Raw genomic sequence first — 18,444 nt, forward strand, 5'->3', positions numbered from 1 at the left:
AGAGAGAGAGATATTGACGAAGGGAGGCGGATTACTTGAGAATTAAACTCCGATGTATAGGACTTGCAAAACTGTTGCGAAATCGCGCGCCCAAAATATTCGCGACAAGAACGAATTTTCCCTGTATCCACGTGACCTCTAATTATTTATTTCCATAGGTATACGTGTGTAATACATCTATATTATCACAAGCTGCCCAACAGATTTTATGCGTCAAACTTCTCTTTCATCATTTCTTCATCGGTGAATTACATTATGTATCATTGTTCCATTGCCTTCTGTTGTAGGTAGACGGTTTTGTTGACAGTGAACGTTTTATGTTTTCTTAACACGACGTGTACAATATTTACACAAGCAAGCTAAGGTGTTGAATAAAAAACCATGTTTATAACGATAATTGTATATACATACGATTTAAACAAATTTTTGATACACGGACGTTACGCGACGTTCTATAACTTTTTTTCTTTCTTTAATATTTGTCCATTTTTTATTTTTCATTCCTCTTTAAGGAGGGAGCTGGATGTACGCGATTATTTGATCGAAATAATTTAGTCCTCGTCTTTACTCGTCAGTTCTAATCTTAGACAACGACGAAGACGACGACGACGATGATGGCAACTACGTTTATACAGAAATACCTAAAGTATCCCTGGCTGACCATCGACCTTGCGGAAATATCCGATTCGAATATTCCCGCAAATCCGATTGCGTTGAACAACTGTCATAATCTCTGCTGCGTGTAACGTTGTGTGGTTATAAAAATGACGCATTCTCGGACTGCAAATCGCACGTATCGAATCTTAGCAATGGAGTTCATGAAATTAAAACTGTAATGCGTAGAATAATCTGTCAGGAATATCCGATGCCATAGTATTTATTTATTTTTTACGTTTAATTGTTTTACACACATTTTTATTTATTCAGTTTTCTTTTCTACTGTTTATCCATTACGGTGTTTATTTATTTATTTTTTTTTTTTTACAGTAGTTTATTTTTATCTACGAGAATTTTGTGCGAGTTAGTTACAATATATCGTATCACTTTTAAAAATCCCAAGATACTGGGTATTTATACATACAGTCGCTTCGTTAAGTACATACATTATAGCTGGTTAATCTAAACAATTCCTAATTATTTGTAGGTCGCTGGTTACCTGCGTGTAAACAAACGATCATTTTTTTGTTTTTTTTTATAACTAAAATGTCATTACTGTAGCGCGCGCTATGGTGAAATTGATTGCTCCGGAAAAAGAGAGAAAGTGCAGAAAGAGAAAACGAGACGAAACGTTGCTAATTTCGGAGTGCAGATTCTTCTTTTTTTTTCAATAATGATAACTGTTTATAGAAGAATAATATTGCTAACTTTTGACACGCGTATAGGTTTGCAGACGATAATAGATTCTATAATCATAAATCATGTAATGCAATGGATGGATTTTTTATTTACTTTGATACTTGATCCGGACGCCTTTATGCCTATCAAACATAACAAACAACGAAGTTAAACGGCGACGTTTCTTATCTGAAATCACATTCCATTCTAATCGAAATTTACAGTTTTGCAAATTGCCTTTTAATCCTCCCCCTGTCTTACTCATTATGATTAAAATTCGACAGTATGAATGATAGCGTGGCCATGATTATTAGTTTTATTTTAAAAACCTTAAATATAACATTTTTCATCCCATATTTGACGAAGTCGAACGTTATCGTAACGAAATATTGGGGAAAAATTGGCTATTTTTTAAAAATTTTACAATGATTTTGAAGGAACTCAGATTTCAAAATATCACTGTATTTTGTTTTATTACGGTTTACCGAATTCCAGTCAGTTGTAAAATCGTTAAATAACGGTTTTCCTTCAGTACGAATCGTTAAGATAATGTTACTAACTTCAATATGTTGATTATACTCGTCAATACGCAACGCGTATAATTGTATCGAAACAAGGAAAGCATGAAAAGCAAAGAAAGAGTAATTGTTGTGAGGAAAAATTGTGCAGTGATAAACGACTCGCAATCCAATGATTTGAATGCTCGTTTATTAGTAATATTGTGAAACGAGGACAATATTGATTTTAGATAATATGTACATTCAATAACAATGTACGCATGTCTCATTTATTATAACAATGAGGACAATGCTCCCTGCATACACACAAGCATCGTGTATTACATACAACAATTGTTATTACCTTTTCTCAACGTTGCAATATTTAATAGAAAAAAATCCCACATAGGCAGTAAGAGCTTTGTTTGAATTTTGATTAAAATGATGTGATACTATACATTCAGATAAGATTGTCACTGCGTAGCCAAGTCAGGTCGTCGGTCCTTGGAGTAAATCGTTATTTTCATATTTTATCATCGCAGATTTTAATCTGATCAGACGAGAGTATATAATATTTATGAATGATCGCAAACATTTGCATTTGTTTCATCGTTCAACTAAGGCACGCGATAAGATTTCATTATTTTCCTCTTCATTTTTCAGGCAATGGTCGCCTGTTATCCCGGAAACGGTTCTCGATATGTCAAACATGTCGATAATCCCAATCATGACGGACGTTGCGTCACAGCTATATATTACTTGAACAGGGATTGGAATGTCGAGGTAACTAAATTGATAACAAAGTTTAAATGGTATTCATCGAAACCCAACCTATCATTAAGTTTCATTTTGTTTTTATTGTTATTATAATTTTCAGCAAGACGGTGGCCTCTTGAGGATATTTCCCGAAGGCTGGAAGGACAGTGTTGCGAATATCGAACCAATATTCGATAGAATATTATTTTTCTGGTCAGATAGAAGAAATCCGCACGAAGTACAGCCTGCCTATAGAACACGTTATGCCATTACTCTCTGGTACTTTGACGCGGACGAAAGAAACATGGCATGTCAAAGGTATCAACAGGAAAGTAAGTTGACTCCGGATAACTTGGAGAAAGTAAATAATTGATTACCATTTCAAAATCTAGCGGTATTGTTGCACTTTTGCTACGCAACTCATTGTCATTTTCTTTATTTATGATAGTTTAATTATATATATATATATATTAACTATTCTTTACTTTGTAGGAAAACTCTCGCAATCGAAAAATACGTGAGCGAAAACGAAGAAAATAAAGTGGGACAAAGATATGGTGAAATAATGAACTAACAATAAAAGGGAACTCGTCGATTGACACACGCTGTCTTTATTATTACTTCAACTGCAAGATTTTTTTTTTTTTTTAATTTCTATCCGTCATATTGGATTCGTTACCACGGATAAAAGTCAAACAATCAAATGTATTTATATAGTATGTATATACATGAACGTTCGTGGCGATTTTTTTCTCTTGATTTTAAGAGATTGGATATGTAGTAATGCATAAAAAAAAAAATCACTTCTAATATTTTTTAATTGTGGCAGTTGAAAGAAAAAGTAACGTATTTTTCTAGTTTTATTGTTCTTTTTCTGTCTACGCATCCTCTTCTATACTCTTTTGTTTTTTACAAATTTTTTATATTTCGTTACGCCTGTACCGATTCAATTAACGAGTCACTGCTTTGACGATGTTTTCCTTGTTCATTATTACAGTACATAGTTAGAAATCGCTGCTTAAAAATAAATTAAACGACGAAGAGAAAAATGTAACTCGTGCGCGTGCGTGTGTGTAGCGGGTATGTGTGTGTGTTGAATGCAATTTACATTTACTCATAATAATAGAAATATACCTATATACCGTATTGGTCTGAATATATTTCAAGGTTTTTACAAGCCGATTTCCCTATTAAAATTCGCGTCAGACTTGTATTTGGAATGTTGTTTTTTTAAATTTTCATTTTAGAAAATTTGCTTCATCGACTAAGAAAACTTCGTTATCAATCAATTGTAAGATTTTAGTAAAAAATTTTATATTAATCAACAAATATGCCTGTGATAGTAAATAATTTTCTCATAAAATACGCCTTGTATTCGAATTATAAAAATAAAATCCTTGAAATAAAGTCGAAAAATTGGAGGTCAACTCATATTCAAACCAACTCGGTATTATAAATAAGCGTTATGTATTATTATATAATAAGAATATATATATTGATAATATGTTTGAATGTATGTATGACCTAAAAGTAATGTTAGCTATGGCTAACATAGCTATGCGATCCTAATCACAATAAGGAAATTTAGTAGACGAAAAAACAATAGATCAAAATATATTCGTAATGTATATGTACATGATTATAGATGCAATATCTGTAAAGGATAATTTCCTATACACTAAACAACATGTGCAATAGATCTTGAACGGAAGATTGTTAGGCAGCAGCCAAATGACGATGTTTTTTTTTTCTCATCTTATTTCCACCACCACGTTCTTTTAAGTGAAGTACAAAATAATTCTTTTGCTTTGCGTTTTGATAATTACTACATCTGATTGCTGTTAGATTTTCTCACAATTTCTTATATTTAAAATTCTCTTCCTGTCTAATAATTTTTCAATCATTATTATTATTAAATTTTTGCGCGAATAATATTACTTGGCTGTTATCACCAGTTTTAATTTTCTTTTAATTTTTCTCCTTTACAGAATTTCTTAGCATTTTTTCTTATACGTTAGTAGGAAATACGCATGCGATTACTTTCATGCGCGGCATACTGCAAACGATGCAAACTGTATTATATGTATGTATACATAGCGTTGCATTTCGGAATTCATTATTTTCCTAGTCTTTCGATTTGGTTCGCTTATAGCGAGGTATTTAAGGGAAAATCCTGCTTAATACGAGAATTTAGGTAAGGTGTTAGAGAGGGGCACTATAGAATAGAGGCGAAGAAAAACATACTTTTAATCCAAGAAAAGTAAAATAATTCTTCTCTTTCCTGATTTTCATTTTTGACGGTATTTTATGATGTGTAATATCTGTCTCAGGTTAAACAAGGTAGTATTGAATATGAATTTCAGTGTTTTGTTATTTTTTCATTTTCTTTTCTCTTGATTGTTCGTACAACTCTTTCTCCTTTTATGGTTGCGGTATAATACAACCGCTGCTGATGTTATTATGCAGCAAATTCATAGGCTTGTACTGAAACTTGGATAGATCTCTTTATATCAAACATTTTTTTACACAATCTCCCTTTCCGTTTGCAACTTTTGTACACACGCATATGTAATAGACTGAAAGTATTTTTTTCCCAATTATTCTTGGATTCTTGTTAGCTGTAATGTCTTGTATGTAATATGAAACTGCGATACTTTTATATGTATTTACAAGTCTTGAACAAGTATATATCTGTATATCACTGTATATCTATCGATCAAGCGTGTGCATGCTTTTGTGACTGTGTTTATACAGAAAACAAAACACAAAAATTTACGTGTACATTGTAAAATACCAATAATCACAAGAATAGTAATAGCAAAAGCGAGCTAATAATATTCGTAGCTAAAGAAAAGTACGAAAGTCGAGCATGCATTCACTACAATATTTCCGCGAAAACACACAAAATATTTCATTCATCACATTAGTAAAAATAGGAATAGTAATAATGATATTTAAAACATTACACATTTTTGCTGGATTTCGGCATCCAGTTTATTCGTTATCTGTATGTATAAGTATGTACATACATGGGTATAGGTATAGGTATAGGTATATGAAAACGAGGTAGCCTTGCGACGACAAATTTGCACGTATCAATCCTCTTCCTCTTTGCCTCTCACTCATGCCCCAGTACCCTACCGACGAGTGATTAAATTATTATTATTTTTCTGATTTTATTTAATTATCGTAATTACAATTAATATTAATATTATCACACTACTATAGTTAGTTATAAATAATATTACAATTACTATTAGGTCTGTACTTGTATTGTTAACTTAATCATAATTATAATAATGATTACACGCTGTTATTTCTAAGTTGAAAGAAAAAGTAAACTAAAAGGAAAATGCCCACTTTAAGTTGCGAACATGAAAACGCGCCGACGAATCAAGTATTGTAAAAGTTCGCGACAAGGGGTGAAAAACGACAGAGAACAAACATTCATAATTGTCCTGTGAAAAATGAAAGAAATAGTAATAATAATAATAAATATTGTACAAAATTATAGCGAAGTACACATCATGTTTGATAAACAGGAATGATCAAGCTATACCGTGAAGTATGAAATTTACATTATTTTTCATTTGGTTAGAAATCTTGTTTTGTTGAAAATTGTTGTTTAAAGGTATCATCTTAAGCCTGTAAACAAAAAAAGAAAATAACGACCAAAATATTGACAGATCGTTAGCTCTGATCTTCTTTTTCCATCTCAGAATCTTCGATTTTATTTTCTCCTGGTATGTAGACTTTGAATGGAAAATCATTTTTCGAAAACACTCCTGGATTTACAACAAAACATTCGTTGTACTCAGTGTTGTAAGGCTCAAACTGATCAGCCACGACTATGAGATCTGGCGTTGGATAAAGCTGTAACGCTTGATCGTGCTTCCAGTAAATAGGCACTGTAGGTAGGGCCATAGGGGTCAAGTGGGATTGCGAGATTATCGATTTGGCATACTGAAAATATAATTGAAAAAGAAGAAATTAGATTTGATCCATTAATTGATGTATATTTTTTCTTACGTAACCAAATAGAACGAAACTAACGTCTTTGGGGATATCCGCATCGTCGGGAAGGTATAAAGTGTTCCTGCATAACTTAGTAAGAATATCTTCTCTGAAAACTACTATTTCCTTTGTACAGTACTGAATTCTACAGGGATTTGTTGCCAGAACAGTTTTAGGAATGGCCTTGATGAAATCCTCAACTACGTAACCAGGTATGGGTGCTCTTGGGAATATTCTTGGTGCCCCAGGATCGTGTGGCCCAGGAATAAGGACGAATTTACTGTTCTGAACAATCTCTGGATAGCCTGCAATTATATCAGCCAATCTGTTGAAGCCTTCCTTCAGTTTCTGTGAACTGGTTACGTTTGGTGGAAAGCTTAGAAAATTCCCACATATCACAAAAGCCACTGGGGGAAAATTTGAGAACTCCTCTAACATGAGCTTGAGTTTTTCAAGTACTATCTGGTCGTCGACCCATAATTCAGATATGAACACAATCATCTCATCTGGGTTGTTCTCCTCAAAATTTCTCAACTTCTCCGATGTTTTCAGCGACACTGGATGATGACCACCAAAGGTGTTCGCCGTTCCGAAACGCGCGCGACTTTCTGTCGATGTCTCGAACGGTGGAAATCCTATGGTTTTTACGACAAGTACCCTATCTTCGTAGTCTCCTCGTACCAGAACTACACAACCCTCGGTTATAAGATGTGCTTGATAGTCTTGAGAGAGAGAGAGAGTTAAGGTAAAATAAATCACACTTACGTGCAAATCATTAACTATTGTTTCAGAATTGTCAAAGAACTTCCTATAGTTTGTTTTGAAAAGGATATTGCTTGACTGAGATCAATTTTGACATATCCGCTTGCATCTTCCAGGTAATACTGTCTTTCGGTCAGCTGAGCTAACATGCCTATAACGTAGACATCTTTAGCCTCAGAGAGACTTAGTAGATACTCTATTTGACGTAGCTTCACTCTGACTGTGTCCACTTCACCAAATTTGACAGGAGCAAAGAGCTCATTCTGCATGGTCCTGTGCCATAGGAGCTCGAGTCGTTCCTTGATTACCAGAGATTTATCGACAGGTTCTGAAAACAAATTGGGAACGCTCTGCTCGATGACAAATTTCTTGTTCGTGACATCGTATTTTATCTTTGGTACTCTGAAACCGTCGAGAACGTTCAGGATTGTTTCAGTCTCTTGGAGACTATTGCTTGGTCTAAAGCACTCCTTGAGAGCCACCTTTATGTGATCCACACTAACGCATGGCTCAACTAAATCCTGTGCCAGGACATACTCGACTATTCGACATATCCAGTGCTCGTGCTCCGCTGCATCAATATTTCGCAATTGACGCGCTAAATGAAGACAGCATTTCCTGAAGGATGAGGAAAAAATTGTATTGTCAATTATGAGAAGATGACTATTGTCATTTTTTTTTTGTTCCATTTTATTGTGAATTCGTTTTGTCAGATAGTAGATGTCAGCAATATATATTTCATACTTGAAGTATATCCATACATACCTGTTTATGTTCAGACCAGACAATTTGAAGGCTGTTTGAACGGTTTTTATTAACCTCTCATTTTCCATGGTAGCTGCTTACATTTACGTACCCATTTACCATTGCATGGATGAACGAATGAAACTGACAATGAGTGGAGAACAGGGTCAAATTATTAAAATTAATAGATTAGTAAACAACACCGATGTTAGAGTCGACGTATTAATAGATAAATTTACACTGGAGACTGCAAATTCATTTGTATTTCTAGAATAATCACGGCCTGCATTTACGCGGGAAAAGCCGCACAGGTGACACCGCCTAACCGCTAGCAATAGTATCACAGGCTAAATGTTATGAATGAAAATTACGATTTGTTCGAAAACTGTACACATAGATTTTGTCAGTTAATAATAATGCGAAATCTTCAACTATCGTGTGACACAAAATCATGTGAAGAGTTAACTAATGAGGCCTTGAGAATTAATGTCGCAATGAATACAGGTAGAGTAATAGGATACTGATTTAATTGATTACATGTTATGATGTGTTATGTCAACATAATCATTATTCCTTCTTGTGAAATACATAATCTATCAAAATCGATAGTCGGGAAATCTCGTATTGGTAGCATTGATTTATTGATTAATTGGTCAATTGATGAACAAATTGAAGCTGGAGCATTAGGCCGTGTGTAGAGTGAACGCTTGAGCTAGGCTCCTCAGGCAATTTGATACGCCATTACGTGTATTGGATACCCTTTGAAAAACACTTGAGGCACATAATGTTGACGCAAATAAATTCTGGTCATCAGGCGTACTCAGTATTGCAAGAAATGACTTTCGTTGCTACGTACTATTACTCATATTTCTACAATAATTGGAGTGACGGTAGTACAGGTAGGAAAGCGATAAGTAATAAATGTCGAACAGAATGCGAAAATGATTATTCCAAACATAATTATAACAATCAAAATTATTCTACATACAATACTGACACCCAAAATTATTCCGCACACGATTATGCCGCAAAAAATTGTTCCAGGCTTTATAGTGTGTCACAAACTATTCTAGATATAATTATGCGACGCACAATTATTCTGCACATAAGTATACCACACGAAATTATTCTACACATAATTAATACCAAATAAAATTGTTATACTTGTGAAAAAAAAGCTGCACTAAATTAGTCATGTATCCAACTATCGCAACGAACTTGTTTTCTTGTTTTTCAGTAATTGAATATCTAGTTGTAGGTTTTATTAGTTAGGTGAGCTATACCGGCGCTACACAAGCGCATTCTGCACCTCTGCAGAATTTTATTGCAAAGTCTTAGCATATTATACTGTATTTTTATTGTGTAACTAGCTACATTAATGATTGAATAAATAAATAAAACTACAACATACCACTCAAATTATTCTACATGTAATTATACCATACATAGTAATTCCACATAAGATTATATCACACCAAAGTATACTATACATGAAAATACCGAATAAAATTATTCTGCACACAAATGCCTGCTTCCCTAAAAGAGCCTGCAAACGCTTGCGTTTACGTCTAGTATCCTTATTTTGTAGCTATTGTAGAAAAATTTCAGTGTGAAACTGCTCTTGGTATCAGGAGCGCAGGAGAATCGAGGAGCTCTTCAAAAAACAGGGACACATTTATTGATTGATTGACTGCATGTGATGTCGACGCTGTGTGACTGAAGGCATGCATGCTCGCTTGAGAGGGCATGAGATCTCAAATTTTCGCGCCACTTCCTATTAGAACTAAGCAAATCGGAGAAATTTCAGCGAAAATTACTCCTGGTATCAGGAGCGCAGGAGAACCGAGGAGCTCTTCCAAAAACAGGGACACATTGATTGATTGATTGACTGCATGTGATATCGACGCTGTGTGACTGAAGGCATGCATGCTTGCTTGAGAGGGCATGAGAGTTTGAAATTTTCGCGCCACTTCCTACTAGAATTAAGCAAATCGGAGAAATTTCAGCGAAAATTACTCCTGGTATCAGGAGCGCAGGAGAACCGAGGAGCTCTTCCAAAAACAGGGACACATTGATTGATTGATTGACTGCATGTGATGTCGACGCTGCGTGACTGAAGGCATGCATGCTTGCTTGAGAGGGCATGAGATTTTGAAATTTTCGCGCCACTTCCTACTAGAATTAAGCAAATCGGAGAAATTTCAGCGAAAATTACTCCTGGTATCAGGAGCGCAGGAGAACCGAGGAGCTCTTCCAAAAACAGGGACACATTGATTGATTGATTGACTGCATGTGATATCGACGCTGTGTGACTGAAGGCATGCATGCTTGCTTGAGAGGGCATGAGATATTGAAATTTTCGCGCCACTTCCTACTAGAATTAAGCAAATCGGAGAAATTTCAGCGAAAATTACTCCTGGTATCAGGAGCGCAGGAGAACCGAGGAGCTCTTCCAAAAACAGGGACACATTGATTGATTGATTGACTGCATGTGATGTCGACGCTGCGTGACTGAAGGCATGCATGCTTGCTTGAGAGGGCATGAGATTTTGAAATTTTCGCGCCACTTCCTACTAGAATTAAGCAAATCGGAGAAATTTCAGCGAAAATTACTCCTGGTATCAGGAGCGCAGGAGAACCGAGGAGCTCTTCCAAAAACAGGGACACATTGATTGATTGATTGACTGCATGTGATGTCGACGCTGTGTGACTGAAGGCATGCATGCTTGCTTGAGAGGGCATGAGATTTTGAAATTTTCGCGCCACTTCCTATTAGAACTAAGCAAATCGGAGAAATTCCAGCGAAAATTACTCCTGGTATCAGGAGAACATCTGAGCCGAGGAGCTCGATCAAAGGCACGCCTTATTCCTGAAAGCCCGTGTCGCATACGTATAAGTTTGGTTGCCTATGATTAGGCGCTTCCACTTAGCTTAGCAAATCGGAGAAATTGCAGCGAAAAATTACTCCTGGTATTAGGAGAACATCTGAGCCGAGGAGCTCGATCAAAGGCACGCCTTATTCCTGAAAGCCCGTGTCGCATACGCATAAGTTTGGTTGCCTATGATTAGGCGCTTCCACTTTGACCAAGCAAATCGGAGAAATTGCAGCGAAAATTTACTCCTGGTATTAGGAGAACATCTGAGCCGAGGAGGTACGTGTAAGTTTGGTTGCCTATAATTAGGCACTTTCAAGTTGCGTACGAACGGTTGCCACTAATTAGGCGGCTTTAAATTGGACAGCAACGGCCTTTGCAGCACATTGTTATCACTCTATTACTTTTTCATCATATAAAGCTCGTGGAGGATAGGAAATAACGCAGAAATATTGGCTAATTGCATTCAACAAGTTACATATATTTGAAGATGATCCATTATATTTGTTAAATATTAAATGCAAATTCATACATGTAATTCAGTAACATAGTTTCAGCATAACTCCAGTATTCGCATTCGATTATCATGTAAGTATAAAATAGTCTAGCAACATGCATAGTTTCACACTTTTATCGTCTAAAATCCAAAACATCATTCAAATTTAATGTTGACGATAATGATTAAACCCTGTGTCATATAATGTTACACTTTCTTAGATCACCTAACGCTGGTATTATACGATACAAAGAAAATCCGCTCTCCATAACAGTATTCCTGAAGATTCGCGGTCTTTTAGGCTGTCATGCTTGTAACTCCTGCAATTTCGAAAATATAGCTTTCTTTTACCAAATATAAAGTTCTATAAATGACAACGAAAGCATTGCGAAACTCCGAGTTCTGCCTAACGCGTTATGAGTTAGACACTCTATCTATCAAAAAGTTGGTTGCTCGGAATCCTGTTCTAGCATTAATCCGACATTTTAAAATTGATCTCGGAAATAAAATAATCGACACAGACGATTATTTTACTCTCAATACATGCCTAGAAGTAACGCGATTCAGGATGAATTGTTGTTCCATAAATTCATCTAGATGTAAGTGATACTTCAATCAGATTGGAATCCCATAGCACTTCCGTGAGATAGCAGCAATCTGTAATAATGAAAAAATTCTACATTATTATCAATAGAACATTTCGTTGTCCAAGCAGCATAACATATAATAAAACTCGTAGCTGATTCAGTGATTGCTTAATCAGAGGTAACACTAAACAATGATTTATTAACAATCAAATTGCTCACCGGTTCACCTCCGTTAGGACTCGTACATACACCTATTTTATTTCAGGCAATGCTACACCCCATGTCCATTTTTTGTCACTCCACTTTTTGTCCTAGTTGAGTTGTAGAGTTCTTTAAGATCACTGAAGAGTTTATTGAGTGAATCGATTTTCCTCCTCTGTTTACCAATGATATTCTGCAGGTTCTGAATCTTGCGAGTCTTTAGTTTGTCCACATTCTCCATTTCATTAATTTTCTGCTTGAGCAAAGTTACCTCTTCACCACTGTCAGCAGCATGATTAATCACGGTGTTTGGTTTCTCTAACGATACTGAGGGGGCAGGAGTACTCAAAGGTGCTTTCAGTACGGATTTGAGGTTTTTTTTCAGTTCCGCAGCTGTACGTGGATCCAATTTCACCAGGGTTATTCTGCTCGAACCAGGTTTTTGACCATTATAGACTTCAATCTGTTTCAATGAGACTTCTGAATTAGACAATGGAATTTTGTCAGCAATAGGGACATCTGAGTCTTCACTGTCTGTTGTAGGGGACAAGTATCGCTCAGTAATTTCATCCTGCATCATCCGAGCCTACAAAGATCCCATTGTTGCAACATAAGAATTGCTTAGCGTGGATATTTTTTATGAACAAATACAAGAGATACTAACATATTTCAGCCTGCTGATTCCAATTGTCGGTATAGCATCATTGTTGAGTTGCACTCTCGCTGTAGAAGCACGATCAAAGCAACTATCAGTAAAATGTTGAGAACAGAGTCTGCTGTACGGTGTTGGTTTGTAGTCAGCTCGGCCCATAAACCTGATCCAGGCATCCCGCCTGTCCGGACGTTTTGGAAACCTGATAGGTAATAATGGGAAACACACCAAAACATTTAGAAAGAAACTTAACCCTCAAGTCACGGACAATAGCTAAATTGGAATGTTGCAAAATTACTCACACATGGAAAGTGATCCGCTCATCCCTTCTCTTACGCGTTTTCGAATATCCACAGGCGGCACAGCTTACCATCTCAAATACACTCAAATATTCTCAAGAAAAATTGCAGAATCAAGCCACGCAGCTCTTGACGTTCAAATGGCCGTAGAATAATCAGCTACTAGACCTCCTGTCGAAATGGTTAAAAAGAAGACATTAGACACGAGTTGGCGCACTTGTTCGCACACGAAAACAGTTCAGCTTCAACATCTCTCGGCTACGAATTCTATGCTACTATTTTCTTTCCCCCACCTTTCACCGCCATCTATGGGTTTTTATGCATCACTAAATCCTAACCGTAAAATCAGGAGGTTAAAAATATCGCACGTAGTGCGAAGCGTGGAAACTTTTAGGTTACGTGCGTCGCATCCAGGATGGACATAGTATCGCAGGTCCTCGAAAAAGCCGCTCAGGATGAACGCCTGCGGACAACAGAGGTGCAAAAGCACTTGGAGGTGGAAATAGACGAAGGCTCGCTGCTCGCGGTCGACTACAACTCGTTCGACACTGAGAAAATCAAGTAGTGTAACCATTGGCATAAGTGAATCTCTGATACAGAATAAAAAGTTCCGGTTTTTAAACCCGTTGTTGTCTTTTCCAGGACCAACAGGGAGGATTACTTCAAGCAATTGACTAGGGACAACGTCCAGTTGTTGATAAATCGGATTTGGGAACTGCCGACAAAGCGTGTGGACGAAGCGGTCGTAGCAACGCTGCCGAAACCTAGATTCGTACTTCCCAGAACACATCGACTACCAAAGCCTAAGCCCCTGACAAAGTGGCAACAGTTCGCCAAGGAGAAGGGCATCAAGAGTAACAGAAAACGAAAGTCAAAAGTTACATGGGACGAGCAGTTGCAGGTAAACTTTTGTTTTCTAATTATGAAAATGATGCGCGCACTTATTCATCCAAGATGTAATTGCTCGATTTATTTGTTTTCTTAGAAATGGATTCCAAACTACGGTTACAAACGAACGCAGGCAGAATCTGAAAAGAATTGGCTGGTCGAAGTCAGTGACCATGCAGATCCAACTCTCGACCACCTATCGCTGAAGACAACAGCAAAACAGGAGAAGCGCAGCAAAAATGAACTCCAGAGACTAAGGAACTTGGCCAAAGCGAAGAATGTGAAGGTTCCTCGCGTTGGTATACCGAGCTCTGATTACTATCAAGATACACGTCAAATAGCGACTGCCGTCACTGTTGCCAGATCGTCTACGGCGTCAGTCGGTAAATTCCAAAACAGGTAACGGCTTTGTTTTAATGCCAAAATTGAAATGAAAACGGTACAATTGGAAATGCAGTAATGACTTATTCAGTTTGTTGTGTCCAATTTCACTTTCACAGACTTCCCAAGGAAAAGGATGCAAAGAACATCAAAGAAATGGTGCCGGGATCAAAGAAAAATAAACAACCAATGTTCAAACCTGGAGAGGAGGTGAAACAGAACCTGGGTTTTGTGGATAAAATCTTATCTAAAAGACCAGCGATCTCGTTTGTTTCAAACCCCTCTGAGTAAGTTATCCCTACTCTCGTTGAAAGAATTAGTTTAATATCTTATGCGAAATTTCGCGACCGTTGTCAACTACGTTAACCATTGGCTAAATTATGTAAAACTATCAATTACAGATTCCCAAACCGGCAGACGGACGACGAATCGCCAAGGCCAAAGAAGAGGAGTAAAATCAGTAAGAAGGGTGGCAAGAAGCCGAAAGGAGGCAAGGGAAAGCGAGATATGCACACCAAAGTGGGTGGAAGAAAACGACGGCAAAAAAATTGACGGGATCACATCCATTCGCCAATTTACGCCAATCCGATATTATAAAATTTCCCATCTTTGTATCGTGTTCGAAAAAGATTGTAATAAAAAAGAAAGAAACATTTTCGAAGATTCCGGAATAAATTTCTGCCGAAAATCTTTATTGCTGACTCCAGAACGGGTCACAAAGATAGCAGCTTTTCACAGTACAAAAGCCGATGTGCTCGGCTCCGAGAGGGCTCATGTAGTACAAAGGATACTCAAGTACCTACTGTATCGATAAAAAAGAAATAAGATTCAAAAGTACGGAATAATCGATAGCCTGTGCCTCAGGCGTTAATTTTTTGCGACTCATGAGTTAAATAACAAAAATTTATCGCCCCAAGACGGAGGCTGTGAATGATAGAAAAAATGTGTTGTCGGACATGCACGATCTGTATAGACGAAAAAGAATAAATCTGATAACAATAAATCTCCTCGATTGATTTAAATTGCATAGAAACTTAGATTTACGATGTTGGCTAAGGATTGGTAGTTTAATCTGTTTACCTGAGGAAGAGAATTCTGAATTATACCTAGAAATGCCGTCCTGTTTTTCAATTTCCGAACACGAATCCTACGACGTAAAAGAAAAGTCAAAGTACAGAAGTGGAGAGAAAAGAAATCGTCGGAGGATTATAATTGTAGGTCTTTTTCGGGAGAGGAGATGGATTTAAAAAAAGGGGTTCCGTTCGCCGGAGAATTTTTATCTTCAATAGTTTGTTCCTGCCATAGTCGCGGACAATCCTGATGCAAGCAAGGTACGAGCAGGCGCACAATACTCGAGTGTCATGCGTAGGATGATGGTGTATTAGATATATCGAATGAAAGGACATATCGCGTAATCGGAGTATAAAGCCGGCAGGTGCAGAATCGTTGCCATTCAATGGGATAATATAAAAATAATATAAAATCTTCGACGTGGTCATTGTCATCGTTATACAATCATCAACGCGAAAAGAGTTTTGATACTTTCCAAATGACAAACAAGACCAACAATAATAATTTGTGTGAATTTTCGACGAATGCCGTGAAACAAACTATCGCCCCATCATCCAAAAAGAGGAAAAATATATGTTCCGTACTCGTGACTATTGTACACGTAGTATTCTTACAACTGGACATATAATACGAGTTTGCAGCAATATCGTCTAAATCGCGATGTCTAAAATTAACCGAGATATAGATAATTTCTCCATAGTGAGCCGGAGCACCTTGCATTATTACCGTGTACGATTATTCGCGCGAATGAAAGTATAAACGTATAATGTACAACGCCACTGTCATCACCGCGTGAGATTGGGAACAAATCCATCCCTGACGGGATCATCGAGTTTGTGATGTATTACTGTATATATTATAGAAAATAGTGATCGAGAAGGGATTCATCATCATCATCATCATCATCATAATCTGAAGCAAATTATCGAAAGGGTGCCGAGAGTAATTTCGTTGAAGCGAGGGAGCTAAAACGGAAAAGCGGAGGGTTGGCGATGGTGATGGTGGTGGTGGTGGTGGTGGTGGTGGTGGTGGTGGAGGAGGACTGAGCGAAGCCGATACGGCAGGGTTTAGGTTTTAGCGACGAGGTCGGAGGGTCGTTGGGGGTCCGGTAAAGGTTAGGGGTTGAAAATGACAAGTCGGGAATATCGACTAGGGTAGTGGTTTGGACCGGGCGCCGCTCTACTCGGGGGGTTTTACGGTGTGCACCTGTGAAGCAGGCAGGCAGACAGGGGGTTGGTTGCTGTACACAACACACACACACACACACGTGCGCAGGACGTAGGACATGCCTAGCGGCCGTTTAAAAGGTACGTGGTGGTCGTGATAGGGCAGCAGAGGTGAGCACAGGCAGGTGGATGTAGATGTGCGAAGTGGTTACTGGGGTAGGAGTCGCAGAGTCGCGGGGTGTTCGCGTATTGAGAATAAGAGAGAGAGAGAGAGAGAGAGAGAGAGAGAGTCGGTGTGCAGTGCCGTGCCCGAGGGTTGACGGCGACGCCAGTGATTGCGCGAATCCCGCCCAGGGCGAATGGCGAACGACGATAATAGTCGTCGTTATCCTCGTCGTCGCCGTCGTTATCCCGTCGATCGCGCCCGTCGTTGGCCTACCGGGATCATTGTTTTCCCGTACCTTCTGAAACACGTTACACGCTGGACTCTGATTTTGTATAAAAAACAGCTCATCCGCATTGCGTGCACATATATATATATATTATATCGTGGTTAATTTATTCTTCGTATGATTAATTTTTCTTTTTTTTTCAATTCTCCATACTATATCCCTTTTTCTTGTGACGATCGTCGTTGCTGCACGCGTTATTCAGTGAACCGCGAATTATTATACTTATAATTGTTGTTTTGTAAAAGACCATCGACGTATGATTATAAAGAAAAAAAAAAAAATCAAATATAGTAAACAACCAAATTAACTCACGGATAATACTCGCACCTTATTTTTCACCGCGTCGCGTATTCGATAATACGGTTACAATAAGAACAATAATAATAGCAACAGTAATAACGAGAATATAATAACAGTTACGGTACAAACTTCGATTGCAGTATATTATATGAAACTATATATATATTATATACCTGCGTTTAGCAGAAAATCGCGATGACCTATCTGCATGCCTGTACAAAGTATTGTTGTATTTTTGAAATATGCGGATAGGTATAAAACGTACGAATCGCGTGGTTGTAATATTTCTTCAACGACGACGTACGAATATAAGCTGCTTGCGAAACGCTACCCAGTTACCTGCGAAAATGTCGTTATAATTATCGAGTAAATAAGTTAGAAAAGCGGCTGATACACGTAGATACCGCATAGGATCAGAAAGTTCAATGGGAGCTCCCCCCCCCCCTCCCCCCGCACCTGTTGGGTTCCCGGTTTCCAAATTCCCCATAACAAGATCTTGCGATAACAACTATAAGCTTACAGGGATGATTTTACTTCCATAACTCGAGGTGTTCCGGGATTGCTAGAGCATATATCCTGACCTGCGATCAACTGCGCAAGTAGGTCGTGTCGACGGTTTTTTTTGTTTTGAAATACCCATGAAAAACCGTACTGGTATAGGCAATAAATTCCACCGCGATACCTGCGTGATAAACGACTTAAAAAAAAACCTTCCGCGCTGCATCACGACTAGAGTATAAAATAACTATCTGTTACATATATTCTGTGACGCAGGTCGGTTTCGGAGAGTTTCGCGAATTCCGGTATCGAACGTATAACGTACTATGCAGCCTGCAAGGGATGATAAATTCGCCTCTTTAGCCACGCGTTCGCAGTTTCGCAAACATAATTATGCGACTCCAAGCTACGAATTAACCAACGAATTACATTAAACGCCACCAGTCAGCCGTATGTACCCCTACGTATGCGT

The 18,444-nt window shown here is 37.7% G+C and overlaps 4 protein-coding genes across 4 annotated transcripts in view; 2 read left to right on the plus strand and 2 right to left on the minus strand.

Annotated features, from left to right (window-relative positions):
- Positions 1-6,099, plus strand: part of LOC124186840 (egl nine homolog 1) — a 10,582-nt gene extending 4,483 nt beyond the window's left edge. The window contains exons 2-4 of the mRNA XM_046578889.1: positions 2,496-2,615; positions 2,710-2,920; positions 3,081-6,099. Coding sequence (XP_046434845.1) covers positions 2,496-2,615; positions 2,710-2,920; positions 3,081-3,109 — 360 coding nt within the window. The 3' untranslated portion in view covers positions 3,110-6,099. The remainder of the gene's footprint in view (positions 1-2,495; positions 2,616-2,709; positions 2,921-3,080) is intronic.
- Positions 5,575-8,273, minus strand: LOC124186839 (DNA polymerase epsilon subunit 2). Its single transcript, XM_046578888.1, has 4 exons — positions 8,130-8,273; positions 7,436-7,982; positions 6,642-7,325; positions 5,575-6,551 (listed from the first exon to the last, which is right to left on the minus strand). Exons 1-4 carry the CDS (start codon positions 8,195-8,197, stop codon positions 6,279-6,281), a joined length of 1,572 nt encoding a protein of 523 aa, XP_046434844.1. The 5' UTR covers positions 8,198-8,273; the 3' UTR covers positions 5,575-6,278.
- A 3,203-nt stretch (positions 8,274-11,476) lies between these two features.
- LOC124186036 (THAP domain-containing protein 2-like) lies at positions 11,477-13,450 on the minus strand. Its single transcript, XM_046577375.1, has 4 exons — positions 13,220-13,450; positions 12,930-13,119; positions 12,284-12,851; positions 11,477-12,134 (listed from the first exon to the last, which is right to left on the minus strand). Exons 1-3 carry the CDS (start codon positions 13,288-13,290, stop codon positions 12,336-12,338), a joined length of 777 nt encoding a protein of 258 aa, XP_046433331.1. The 5' UTR covers positions 13,291-13,450; the 3' UTR covers positions 11,477-12,134; positions 12,284-12,335.
- Positions 13,451-13,531: 81 nt separating this feature from the next.
- On the plus strand, positions 13,532-15,160 carry LOC124186033 (ribosome biogenesis regulatory protein homolog). Its single transcript, XM_046577371.1, has 5 exons — positions 13,532-13,777; positions 13,859-14,117; positions 14,202-14,503; positions 14,605-14,772; positions 14,887-15,160. The coding sequence occupies exons 1-5, from the start codon at positions 13,632-13,634 to the stop codon at positions 15,035-15,037; spliced, it is 1,026 nt and encodes a 341-aa protein (XP_046433327.1). The 5' UTR covers positions 13,532-13,631; the 3' UTR covers positions 15,038-15,160.
- The last annotated feature ends 3,284 nt before the right edge of the window (positions 15,161-18,444 follow it).

This window comes from Neodiprion fabricii, chromosome 7 (assembly GCF_021155785.1).
Source record: "Neodiprion fabricii isolate iyNeoFabr1 chromosome 7, iyNeoFabr1.1, whole genome shotgun sequence".
NCBI lineage: Eukaryota > Metazoa > Arthropoda > Insecta > Hymenoptera > Diprionidae > Neodiprion > Neodiprion fabricii.